The 13,920-nt window shown below is 42.7% G+C and overlaps 1 protein-coding gene across 3 annotated transcripts in view; it reads left to right on the top strand.

The window, feature by feature from the left end:
• Positions 1-13,920, top strand: part of Plekhm3 (pleckstrin homology domain containing, family M, member 3) — a 167,705-nt gene that overhangs the window by 93,254 nt on the left and 60,531 nt on the right. For all 3 annotated transcript variants that reach the window (XM_006495983.4, NM_001039493.1, XM_006495982.2), the window contains one exon: positions 2,321-2,384. In XM_006495983.4, the coding sequence (XP_006496046.1) occupies positions 2,321-2,384 (64 nt within the window). The remainder of the gene's footprint in view (positions 1-2,320; positions 2,385-13,920) is intronic.

Raw genomic sequence — 13,920 nt, 5'->3', positions numbered from 1 at the left:
TCCTGTGTGCTGCCCAGGAGTTGCATCCTGCTTCCTGCCACACATCCGCACTAGCCCATTAGAGATGAAGGAGCCTGGCCTCAGGACCCAAGTTCTGTTTCCTAGAATGCAATGAATGCCCTTGTCCCTTGGTCTATGGATGGAACTGTTTTGAAACAGAACTCTTCTATTCCTACAGCTCCAACCTAGAATGACTGTTTGGTCCTCTACTAGTCAAGGCTTTGTCCAGTGATCCATAACTCTTTTATTCAGTAGTGTGGTACTGTACCTGGTATGTAATATGCATTTAATCAGCATTAGATGCATAGAGAACTGAACATATTCATCTCTAGAGTTTGGTAACTAATCTGCCCTTAATTAACGGACTGAGTAATGAATTCCCCAGCAAGTTACATATTAGGCCAGGGTTTCTAACCTTTGGTTTTACTAGTAATAGGATTTTTGCCTTCACTGTTTCCTGCTCTCTACCTATGTGTATGTTCTTTCTCTTCCTAAAACTGCCTCAGTGATTCTGATGCATAGCCAGAATTGGGATCTGCCATTCTAAAAGAATATGTACCACACATCACTCTTAACATCTTCTCTTTCCAGCATCTAGTCTAATTATCAGTTTGTTTCTATCCTTTAGCTGTACTTGGCTCCATGCTTCTTGAACTCAGATACTGAGACTTCCTCGAGTTTGGTGTTTGAAGGATAGTCATAAATGTTAGTTCAATTATTGGGGGTTTCATTTAAAATACAAGTTAGAGCTGGAGCGAAAGCACAGCATTAAAAGCTGAGGCTCACAACCAACCACCAAATTAGTGTGTAGTACCATGTGAGACAGAGAGAAAATACTAACAACTGTGAGTGAGAATTTGGTTTGAATATATAGTGTTTCCTTTTTGTTGTTTATTTATTTTGAGTCAGTGTCATTATCCAGGTTGACATCCAACCCAAGATTCTCCTTTCTTAACTTCCCAAGTACTGGGATTACAGACATATACTACCTTCTACTGTGTGTGTGTGTGTGTGTGTGTGTGTGCGCGTGCATGTACGTGCATGCGTGTACATGTATATGTGCATGTGTGTGCATGTACGTATGCATGTGTATGTATTGTTTATAACTGTCTCTACCTTTCTCTCTTTCTTGAGAGCTGCTTGCCCACAATTGTTTGTTTGTTTGTTTGTTTGTTTGTTCCTATTTACTCACAGTCATCTGTCTAGGTCCTAGAAATTAACAGCAGCTAGTGAAATTTGTTGAAGTGCTTCAATTTACAGTTTTATATTATTGTAACCACTTGTGCCCAAAATCTAAAAGTTAATTTCAATGTGCCCTTAAGAGAATATATCATGAATGTGACATTCAGTGGAACTATCCCTGCCCATAGGTGATTCTAGAGAAACACATAGGTTGCCATTTTAATATTCCTTAACTCTAAAATTAGTTAGATATACAGTTGTAGTGGTTATTTTCCATTGCTGTAACAATAAGGCAACTTATAAAAGAAATTATTTACTTGCACCTATGGTTTCTGATGGTTAGAGTCCGTGATGACAGAGCAAGATCATGGCAGCAGGAATAGCTTACAGGCTTACGCCTTGATCCACAGCAGAAAGTAGCAGAGAAGGCACACTGGGAATAGCATGATTCTTTTAAAATCTCAAGTTCATCTCTCATGAAAACAGGTCCTTCAACAAGGCCACACCCCTACCCCTTCCAAACAATTCTGCCAAATGGAGGCCAATCTTCAAACATGAGCCTATTGGGGAAAATTGGGGACATTTTTATTCAAATCAGCATGTTGCTGTTATACCTACACCGACATCAGTGCTAGCAAGTTTAGTTGTCCTTGTTACACAGTATAGTAGCCGGACAAGCATAGAAGCTGTTTCAGATCTGTGTAAGATGACACAGTTTGTTAGAGACATACCTAGGATGAGAAGCCAGAAGCAGGACAGGCATAGTGGTCTACTCCTGTACTCCGGCATCTGTCGAAGCTGAAGCAGGAGGATTTCGAGTTCAAGGCCACAGTGGGCTACATATCAAAAACTCATCTCCAAAAACCAAAAGAAAACAAAACAAAACAAAAATCAAATGTGGCCTATAATACTATACAATAACATTTCAGATAACATTAGAAATGAAAATTATATTTACTTACAGTTGTTTACCTTCCCAAAAAAAAACATGCCAGAAGAAGGGGAAGTTTTCTCTGAGGGTTGAGTTCTCAGAGGGTTGGGAACATAAGTAGAGGTAAAGGGGGTTCTGAAAGAGACTCAACAGGAAACATGTGTCCTATGGCACCACTGGTCACTGTGTATCTACCTTTGTTTCCAGAATTTTCCCCAGAGAATATCTCCTTCAACAGATCCACCTGTACTCTCTCGCTGACCTGCAGCAGGTATGTGCTCAGAGAGCTTTTCGTTTTCATTTTCTGTCAGAAGTCACTTTGTGGATTGTGGTTTGGGCACTGAATTAATCTGTCATTGCAGTAATTTCTTCACAGTTAACTAATTTCTATTCAGAATGGGGGAGATTCAGTATAAAAAGGTACTATGAGACCATGACAAATACTGGCAAGAATGTGGGGTCCCTGGAGCACTCATACTTTGGTACCGGGGAAGTTAAGTGGAATAGCCACTTTGGACAGAGTTTAGCAGCTCCATGTAACCCAGAGATTCTGCTCCCAACTACGTGCCTGAGAGCTTATGAACGCTTGTCCGTAAATGGTAGGGGTATGCCTTGCGGTTCCAGCCACTTAGGAGACTGAGGCATCGCGGGCTTCATAGCTAGCATAGCAAGACTGGTCCCCAAAGCAAAGAAAACCAAACCTTTGTGAGAATCCCAAGTGCAGCATGAGTCACAGTAGAAAAAATTTGGGGAACAGCCAGATGTCTATAAACTGATAGATGGTTGAATAAGATGTTGTTTGCCATTAGTATATAGCACCTAAGGAGAAAAAGAAGTGCAATAGTGATACACACTAAAACATGGATGAGCCTTTGAATTATCATGCTAAGTTAAGAATCAGATAGGAAAAAATATCTGTCATTACAACTATTTGAATGCCATGTCCACAATGAGCAAATTAACAGCGACAGAAAATTGATGAGTAGTTCCAGGCTCTGGAAAGAATGGCGGTAAGCAGAGACTGCCAATGGATGTGGGATCTCTTCCAGGTCTGAACTAGACAGTGATGCTCCCTTGGGAATATACTGAAGATAAACGGGCTGTTTTCTTTAAAATAATGAATTTTATGTGATGTGAGTATTTCAACTAAAAATTATGTGAAGAAAAAAAAAGACATGGGAAAGGCATTAAGTGAATGCACGAAGCCTTCAGACGCTGAAATCTAACAGTTGGATACAGTTTAATAAAACATAGCAGAGCACAGAAGATAGGCAAAACCAGCCTTTAGGATTTTGTTAGTACATGTACTTTTAATGATTGACAGGTTAGCAGCCAGGAAGAAACCAAGGTCTTGTGTGTTCAGCGCTGAGATCTGAGTCTACTTAGCTTTGGTTAATCATTTAAACCAATCTTACTCACTGCCTAGGAAGCTGTTGGACACTGAATGAAAGCACTGACTTTACTTTCTAAATGAATATTCATTCTTTTAAGAATCAAAAAAGCCAGGTGGTGGTGGCGCACGCCTTTGATCCTGGCACTCGGGAGGCAGAGGCAGGCAGATTGCTGAGTTCGAGGCCAGCCTGGTCTATAGAGTGAGTTCCAGGACAACCAGGGCTACACAGAGAAACCCTGTCTCGAAAAAACAAAAAATAAAACAAAACAAAAACCAAAACAAACCAACAAAAAAAGAATAAAAAAATATTTGTGACAAAGTTAGAAATCTTAAACTGCTGGGTGTCTGTCTTTGTTTCTTCTCTGGTTATTTTGCCCAGAAGTGAGATCAGCTTAAAAACTCACCCCTGTCCCGTGCTCACTTCTCAGACTGCAAATTACTTTTCAAGGTTTCTGGTCTATGCCTTTTTTTTTTAATTTAAAAATTTAAGACTTTTGTGTTCCTTGTCATTTAGAGGTAAGACAGTTGTTTCAAATGGAAGAAAAAGTGTAGCATTTAGTTGGACATGCCTGAAAGACGGCTGGCTTTAATCTATACTCCTTGTCAAATATAGACCTACTTGCTCCTTCAACCTGCCTGCCTAGATAAGTCCTCATGGAAGCTGCTAGCCAGGGTACAGAGGGATGTGTGTCCAATTACAGTCAACCTGGTGACATTCTAGGGAAGAATTGATTGAATTTTCTGATATACTTTTATTTATCTATCTTCTTAGCAGTCTGTGTGATCCATAGTAGCTGGAGGGCCCAGACACTACCATTGAGACATGTGTTTAAAGGCACCAAACATTCTTATAAAGGTGGTTTAAAATAGAGTAGCTCCTCTATAAGAAGGCCCTTCAAAAATGAATTTTCTGTCAGATGAAGAGAGAATGAGAATAATTCCATAGTCATTTTAGGGTGTCAGAGTAGCATATCCATTTAGAATAATAGAGCCTGCTTTTTAAAGCTTCCCCACTGCCTCCCCCACATGCCCCCTTTTTTTTCCTTCTTGTAATAATCAAACCATAAATACCAAGCAGCTTACTTAAGTCAGTGACAGTGTGTTCTTGGTGGGCCAGGCCATTAGTCCTCCAAACTGCATAAGTAGCTTAACCAGTTTTCAGCTGGGCAGTGGGATAGAAGCCATCGCCAGCTTATCAAACTCCCTGTGGGCAGGGGCTAGAGCGTCCCTTAATGCAGCATCTCCCTCTAGCCTGGTTCTTTGTGCCTGGCTTTAGAGCCCAAACTCATCATATTTAGAGGAAGTTTAATTCTATTACTGCTTCAGCCTGATGTAGACTAAATTGAATTTAGCTTTTGATCTGTCTGTATCTTGGCTATCAGCCCTGAAGAGCACCCCTGCCCATCTCCCTTTGGTTTCTGGGCAAATAATAAGTATGTTTTCTAGGTCTGAAGTGTTCCCAAATGTAGGAAAGGGACCTGGGGCAGAAAAACAATACTGTCATTTTTTTCTGAAAGAGTATATCAGGAAAGCAGGAGCCCTTCCTGGCTCCCCGTGAGCTGAGCCATCTTGGTTGCTCCCTTCCAGTCTTTGTCAGCCACAGAAGGGTTACAGTCAGGGATTTTTTTTCTCCCCATCTCGTACTCTTTTGTTGTTGTTGTGGTGGTGGTGGTGGTGGTGGTAGTGGTGGTTGTTCATTTATTTATTTATTCACTTTATATCCCATTTTCCGGACCTTCTCTTCCCCCCCCCCCCCCCAAGAACTTCTGTAAAAGCAGAAGTTTCCGTTTTATACAGTCACCTACAGAAAAGGGGTTTGTCAGGTGTATGTTTTATAGTGGAGAAAAAGAGAAATTCATAAATTATTAAGTAGTCATAGCTCCCAAGCAACAACATATCCCTTTTTACAAATTTCTCTTAAATTTGATTGTTTTAAGAATTTGTGGTGTGATAGGCACAGCAGCTGGTGAGATGGTTGTGAGGATGAGGTGCTTGCTGCCAACCCTGGCGAGCCTGTTGCATCCCTGCGGCCTCCTGGAGTGGACGGAGAGAACTGAATGACACTTATCCGCTGGTGTCCCATCTTGCATGTGCAAACGAGTATGTGCATGTGTGTGAGTGCAGTCTCTCTCTCTCCCCCCCCTCTCTGTCTCTCACACACACACACAATTAATAGACAAAGTGGAAGTTGATATTTAAGCATAGTTTTAAAATAGTGTATGCATTACACAGAGCATTAATGGTATTTAAAGATACTGAAAATATTCTGGTAGCACAAAATCACATCCCCTCAAAAGTTTTGTTTTTATAACAGTACTCAAAATTTCAACAAATAGACGCAATCAACAATGGCTGAAGACTTTTATCTACCTAATACAACTTTTGTTACAGTCGAGAAACTACTGTTTTAATTCTCTGACACCTTTGGGTGTATTCATTCTTACTGTGGTACACTTGGGTATGTGGGAATAAATTACAAGTGCTGACAGTTGCTTACCAGAAAGCAAATCACCTTTACATGCATGGAAAGGTAGCAGTTGTTCAGCACATTATGTGACTGTCAGTTGGCAGCATTTCCTGGAGCATATTAATATTAAGACAGAGCCAAGGATCATTCTGACCTAATGGCAGGGCCAAGGGAGTGGCTACTAGGGCAGGCAAAGGTTCTCCAGCTCCTAGGAGATCTAGGGCACACCAGCTCAACTCACTCATTTCTTAAAACTTGATTCCAAATGAATTTCTGTTCATCCAAAAGGATCTTAGAAAATGATACTCAGGCTGAGGTGGTGGCACATGTCTTTCTTCCCAGCAATCGGGAGCAGAGGCATGTGGATCTCTGCATTCAAGTCCACTTTTGTCTACAGAGCAAATTCCAGGACAGCTAGGGTTACATAGTGAGACCCTGGCTCAAAGAAAAAAAAAAAGATATTATTTAGTCTTTTAAAAGACTTTTTAAAAAAATTTCTGTATACCTGTGTATATCTCTGTGTATATATGTATGTGTTGATACCCACAGAAGCCAGAAAAGAATGTCAGATCCCCTGAGGCTGTAGTCACAGGCAGTTGGTTGTGAGCCATCCAACATCAGTGCTGGGAACCAAACTCAGGTCCTCTGCATAAGCAGCCAGAGTTCTTAGCCACTGAGCATCCTTCCTGCCCCTGCTAGTGAAGTTCTTTGTGGGACACTTGGTCTTGTTTGGGGTGCTTTTTGCTGTTTGTTTCTTTTCTTTTTTTCCATTTTATCTCATTTGTTATATATATATATATATATATATATATATATATATATATAATTATTATTATTATTTACTTATTTATTAGGTATTTTCTTCATTTACATTTCCAATGCTATCCCAAAAGTCCCCCATACCCTCCCCCCCTCCACTCTCCTACCCTCCCACTCCCACTTCTTGGCCCTGGCGTTCCCCTGTACTGGGGCATATAAAGTTTGCAAGTCCAATGGGCCTCTCTTTCCAATGATGCCGACTAGGCCATCTTCTGATACATATGCAGCTAGAGTCAAGAGCTCCAGGGTACTAGTTAGTTCATAGTGTTGTTCCACCTATAGGGCTGCAGACCCCGAGCTCCCATATATTGGGGAGAGGCTTTCTGTTAGGAGGTGCGAATACACGGTGTTACACACTCAAAAGGCTAAAAGGCACAGGCAGCCACGAAGCTTTTGTGAACATGTGGACATGTAAAATGGAAATTTTAATAGGAAAATTTCTTCCAAGAGGTTTTCCTTGTTTTGATACCTTGAGAGGAGGGAATAGAATAGAATTTGTTTTGTTGTTTTATTTCATGTGTATAGGTGTTTCCCTGCATGCATATCTGCACACCATATGATGCCTGGTGCCCACAGAGGCCAAAAGAGGACGTCAGATACCCTGGAACTGTATTTACAAGACAGTTGTGAGCTACCATGTGCATCCTGGAAGTTATACCCAGAACCTCTGAAAGAACAGCAAGTGCGTTTAAATACTGAGCCATCTCTCCAGCCCTTGTTTTGTTATTTTCAATGTATTCAGCATTATCAGGTATCCATGGGAAGACTTTAAGACAGAAATACAATAGAAGAATGTGTCCCAACAATATTGCAGATATAGTACCACATTCCCATTGCCTTGGGTTTCCCCTGTTGCCAGTGAGTAGTAGACAAGCCAGCCCCTTACTTCTACCCCCTTGATTTTTTTAACAGTGATTTTAAAAGTTCCACATTTTACCAGAGACTATGAGCATATGGAAGTTTCTGTGGAGCAGTTCTTAGCTGTTGTGTGGATCCAGTTAGAATCCTGGTTGGAATATGTCACTCCCTAGAGTGTAAATAAGGAATTCTAATGGTCCTTCTGAAAGGCTAGGTCAGAGTGAACTTTTACGTGTGCTACGAAACAAAACCTAAAATATATATGAATCACTGCTTCCTCTGGTGTTACTCACCTTCAGGACACTTGTAAGATAAGCATTCAGTGATTCTAGTCATGTGGGATTCAACAGAAAGGATCCTGGATGCTCCCAGGGGTGGGGCAGTGGGCTAGTGTAGCCCTTCCTCACCCTTCCACCCCCTCACCCACCCCCTCACCCCCTCGAAAACCTCCCCTGTAGGACAGTTTAAGGGTCCTCTTCCTCACTAGCTACTTTCCCTGGATTCCAAATTTTCCAAAATAGACCTTACTTTCAGATTATAGTGAGGAAAATAATAACTATGCTACCACATACACATTCACTTATGGTACTAATACAGTGAAAACAGTATGCTATTTCAGGGAGAAACATTTCACACATTTCAATTGTTTACTTTTTTGTTTTAGTGTTTCAAGACAGGGTTTCTCTCGGTAACCATGCTGTTTTAGAACTCATTCTGGTTGGCTGCCAATAACTCAGCGATTCCCCTGCCTCTGCCTGAGATTAAAGGTGTGTGCCGCCACCACCTGGCTCAATAAATTGCTTTTAATGAAGAAAAGAGATGGAAAAGTTTAGGATTTTAAGTAGAGTTGTGAGTGGGAGGGATGCCAAAGAAGAGGGAGGGCCTGAAGACCTGGAGAGTCATGAAAAGAATGAGCTATAGCCAAATGCAAAATCCCTCTCCAGAGTGTCCTAGAACAGTTGGTCGGTGGGTTGGTCGCTTGTTTCACACAGAAGTAATTAGCATTAACATCTCACACATGTGCATATTCAGTGGTGGGGTGGCTGGATAGATAGGAGGGAAGGGATGCATAGTCCCCCCCCCACCCCGGCCATTTGTGTGTGTGTGTGTGTGTGTGTGTGTGTACATGCTCATATACATGCATACATATTCCAGAAGATTATGTCAGGTGTCTGCCTCTATCCATTTCCACCTGGTTCTCTCACTAACCCTGAACTTTTCAGAGCCAGCATGCTTTTACATGGGTTCTTGGAATCTGAGCTTAGGCCCTCCTCCTGTCACAGCAAGTGCTCTTACTCACTGAGCCATCACTCCAGCTCCCTGATCTCTGCTTTTGACTATCAAGATAATTGTGAGTTGTTTAATGTCGCCCAATTTTTGTTTGTATTTTAGACAGGTCTTGCTGTACCACACAGGCTGACTTCCAGTCCAGTCTTCCTGCTTTAGCCTCCAGAGTGCTGGGATTGCAGGCATGCACTTCCAAGCCTAGCTAATTTTTGCAATCTTTCTGAACACTCACTAAATGTCCCTGGATGGCAAACTTCTCTGCTGAGATTTTGCAGAGTTGCCCTATTCATCACTGTGACATAAATGTCTGTCAGAAATGTTGTACAGGAACAATGTATCTGGTGGTCCACTTCAGAGCTTCTCTAGAGCTATAGCTAGTAAGTTCACAAAAAGGCCATGTCCAAGGCAGTTCAAGGCCAGTCTTTGAAGATATGTTTTGCTGAATTCTTCAAGGATGTTGGTGAATCACTTTGTATGCCCTGCCCCCACCAAGCAAACAGACTCACAGAGTGTTGTTCTCTGTGGGCACTCTTCACAGAGGCAGCAGACAAAGGAAAGGCCTAAGTGGGCACTCAGGGCAGCTGACCTTCTGCCAAAGTACTAACAGGTGATGACCTTTATTCACGTGAGGGTTGATGTCACTGAGTCCACAGCCAGCAGGAACACAGTGCTTCAGTGCCCACAACCAAGTCACCAATCCCCAAGCCTCAGGAGGCTGAGGAACTTGTATTCATAGCCTCAGCAGCCCTGATCCCTGCACCATTGTCCACCCAAGCATTATGGGGCAGAATAACTAATTAGGAGCATTCGGATTTAACAAGCAGAAACACAAAGCCTGACAGCTCGCCTGCGTCACTCCCTAGCCAGTGCTTGGGTCTGCTGTAGCTACTGTGCCTTCAGAAACCCTGGACACATTCTGGGATGTGGCAGGAGTGAGCTATCGTTAAGACATCAGTAAATCTGTTAACCACTCTACAGGTCTGTTCTATACAATTAATGAACTAGGGGGGAAACATAAGGTATTTGGGAAAATGCTTTTTAAGCAAATGAATATTTAGAAAAATGAATGTGCCTGCTTTCCTCAAAGGTTTTTTCTGAGGTGGTGAGAAGGGGTTGAATGTTACTCTTTGAAGGCCCTGTTGCTTGGCAGTCTCAAGGGAGCAGGTGTTTCTTGAGCAGGTGCCAGGCAGTCCATGCCTCCTGATCAGACCCCAGGCTGTTCCTGATCCTGTGTGGAAGTGGAAGGGACCGAATGATAAGTCCCATGTACAAGTCCTAGATCCAGAACAGAAGCCTTCAGTCTGTGCTTCCCACCGACCATAATGACTGCATTTTTTTTAATTTAGTTTGGTTTAGTATAGTTTGGTTCAGTTCAGTTCAGCTTAGTTCAGTTTAGTTCTTGTTTGTTTTTTGTTTGTGTGTGTGTGTGTGTGCGCGCGGCTGAAGGGGATTTGAAGGGGATTTATAAAGGAAGTAAACAACAAGGCAGTGGCACAGATTGTTCTTTATGGTAGCTGGTTAGTCTTAGCATCGTGCCCAACTATAGTGTGGTTCACAGGTGCATTAAAGGATTGGGGGAGAAGAACAGGATTGTAGCAGAAAAAATGTTAACATTCAAGTACAGACTTAATGAAACTTTTTTAAAAACCAGCTCAGAATGATGACCTTCTATGAATTTGGATAGGAAGCCCCATTAAGCAGGTGAAGAGAGCTCAGTTGATGGTCCCCATAAGCCCCTTCGGCACAAGCACCATCTAATGGCTGAGGATGCAGCCACAAAATTGGAAGGTGGCCAGTCAGTATTGAAGTCAGTTGTCTGGGACACTTGGCTCCTACTTATTTTTAGTCATCTCTGTGTTGGTGGTGATTTTTGTGTTGTTTCTTCCCATTTATATAAAATCCATCATAATGTGAACTCATTAAGGACTGTTTCCAAAGAACACTTGTGCTATCCATAGCCTGACTGCCCAGCCTGACACCTCACAGAGAAGGTGTCACCAGGAACGTGAGCCTGTCATGCTATATTCAGCTAGTAGGGCATATTTCTGTGTGTTCATTATCTATTGCTATACAACAGATTAACCCCAAACATATAATTTAACACAAGAGTGAACAGTAATTGTCTCTCATGGTTGTTATGGGCCAGGAATTCCTGAGAAGTTCAGTTGAGCTGAGGTTGCAAGGAGTACACTGGGTGGGGCCTGTGGTCACCAGCTGGAGCAGTGTCAGCTACTCCCACAGCTGGCAGATGAGGGCTGACTGTTAGTGGGAGGCCTCTTGTCTGAGCCCACATGGGCCACGCTACAGGATGTCCAAGGAGTCCTCAGGATGTGATAGCTGCCTTGAGGATGGTTTAAGAGAGCAAGAGATAGGTGATGTAATTCTTTCTGTGTGGCCTGGCCTTAGAAACCCAGGCACTGCCATTTCTGCCATATTCTGATGGCTAAAAAGCATTGCTAAAGCATGTTCCAGTGGTACAGGCCATGAGCAAGGAGTGCCTGAAGACTCCATTTTTCTCTTTCATTTGTGTGTATATGTTCTTGTGTGTTTATGCATGTACACATACAAACCAGAGAACAACTTACAATGTTATTTTTCAAGTAGTGTCCACGTTTATTGGTTTGTTTTCTTTATGTTTTGCTTTCTTGTGTTTTTGATTGGGTCTCTCAGGTGGCCTAGGGTTCACCATGTAGGCTAGCTTGGCTGGTCAGCAAGCCCAGGGACCTGTGTGTGTCTACATCTGCGAGGTGTACAAGTCATACCACCCCACTGTACCCACCGCCTCTCCCACTTTTCACATTGTCAAGGGTATATAAGCGTATTATAAACTACCCTGCTCTGGAATAATACCACCTCACATCTGCACACCCCTTATATCTAATCCCCTAAACAACTCTGTGAGATAGATATGGCTACCTTTAACTTTTAATATACTTACTTGTGTAGCTCATGTCACAGTGCGTGTGGAGGTTGGCCCTCTCCTTTTACTGTGTGGGCTCCATTACCAAAGTCCACCAGGCCTCAGGAAAGCCACCTTACCCACTGGGCTGTCTTGCCAGCTCTGGCCTCTTTTAAAGACGTATTTGTACTTTTTTAATCTGTGTGTGTGTTGTAGTATATGGCACATATGTGAAGGTGCCCATGGATGCCAGTCAGGTATGCTTTCCTCCATTTGTGTCAGTGTGTTAGAGTACCAAATGACTGGGAAACACGCTCAACCTTGTGTAGCAGATTGTGGCAGGTTGTAAGGGCGATGAACACCACCTCCTGTCCCGTGGAGCTTTCTTACCTCTCACTTACCTACTCCCATTGAGAGGTGGGGCTTTTATCCCCTTTCCCTGGATCTGGCTGGGTGGCTGTGACATTGAAAGTTTTTCTGTGTGATTTTTCAAGGCCAAGGTATTAAAAAGGTAATATAGCTTCAAGACTTGGCATGAGCCATCATGTTATAAGGTACCCCAGGGAGGGACCACATGTAGTCCTCATGGCTTACATCCCAGCTGAGCCTGAATTGGTAGCAACCATCTACCACTGGGTATATGAGGGAAAAGTCCAGGCTTGACCTTTGTGTCCTGTTAGCTGAGGGTGGGTATAAATGAGTGCAAGTAGTTTAGAACAGAGTAAGCCGCCTCTGCTGTATCCCGCATGAGCTGCAGACTGTGGGCATAATAACATGACTGTTTTATGCCACTAGATTGAGGGTAATTTGATATGCAGTAGTAGTAATTGGAACCTCCCCATAATTTGGCTGTCAGGGAAGACCTCCTAGGAGCAGATTATAAGTTACATTCAGGGCCTGTAGGTATGAGCCAGGCACGCAGGAATGGAAGAAGACTCTGGTAGGGTAACCTCATAGCACTCTGTGACACGAGTTGTAATATCCCACCACTAAGAGCAGAAAGAAAAGAAAGTATCACTAGCCATGACATTCCTGAAGAATATTCCATTTAGTACATAAGGATTATTTGGGCAATTGTCTCAGCAAAACATTCATGGAATGAGTTCAATGGTAGCATTCCTCTCAAGAATAAGATTCCACTGTGCCCAGAGCTGCAGAAGTGGGGTTTGTAATCTTCACTTTCTCCTTGTTCACCAGAAGCATGAGCCCAGTTTTCTGTGACCAAACCCCTGACTGGGTATTTCCTCCGTTTGCATTCATTCCTTCAGCAAATATGTATTAAGCATGAATAGGCCAGAAACAGTTTGTATGGTTCGTGGAACAACTGAAGGGCTCATTTCTCAGGAAAGGTCTAGTGGCTCTTCCTGGCACAGTCACCTTAGTGGTGTCCATGGGATTTTACCCTTTGGTGCCAAATGCCAACCTCCTAGCACATTTTCACGTCATCTTCAAGGACACCAGAAAAGTACAGAAGGGACTGAAGGCCTCAGGAAGTCTGGCCCTTTCCTCACACTTGCATTGTCCTAAGGAACCAGGAAGTACAGAAGCCCTATAAGCCACTTAGCACACTGTCTTAGCTGACACCATTGTCTCCCTGTGGTCCTGGCTTATAATTCCGTCTGTACTCACAGCTTGCTGTTTTCAGCAGGAGCACATCTGTCTTTGGAAGGGAAACGAGAAGGCTGACAAGGGCAGCTTTTCCCATTGCTGTTTGGTTTTTAACCTCTCATTAAGTCTCAGTAAAGCATGAATGCATTTGCTCCTGGGATCTTAAGTAAGATTAGGGATCAGTTGTGACAGCAGGGGTGATCTTTGTGGCAGAAGGTATAGGCAGCAGTGGTACTACACAAGCTACTGTAACATTCAGCTGGTGAATGGTTTTTTTTTTTTGTTTTGTTTTTTTTGTTTTTTTGTCACAGAAGTCTGTATTCCTGAGAGTTAGTCATTCATGTATTCACCTACACAAAAGAAAGTGGCAAGTGACCTGTGTGTACCAAGCACTCATGACAAATGCCAGGAACTGGGTAGAAAGTCCCCTTAGCACTATCGATGCCATAGGATACCAAATGTGTGTTAACATGATA

This window comes from Mus musculus, chromosome 1 (genome assembly GCF_000001635.26).
Source record: "Mus musculus strain C57BL/6J chromosome 1, GRCm38.p6 C57BL/6J".
Lineage (NCBI taxonomy): Eukaryota > Metazoa > Chordata > Mammalia > Rodentia > Muridae > Mus > Mus musculus.
Note: the sequence above shows the minus strand (reverse complement) of the source record. Positions and strands in the feature narration are given on the sequence as shown.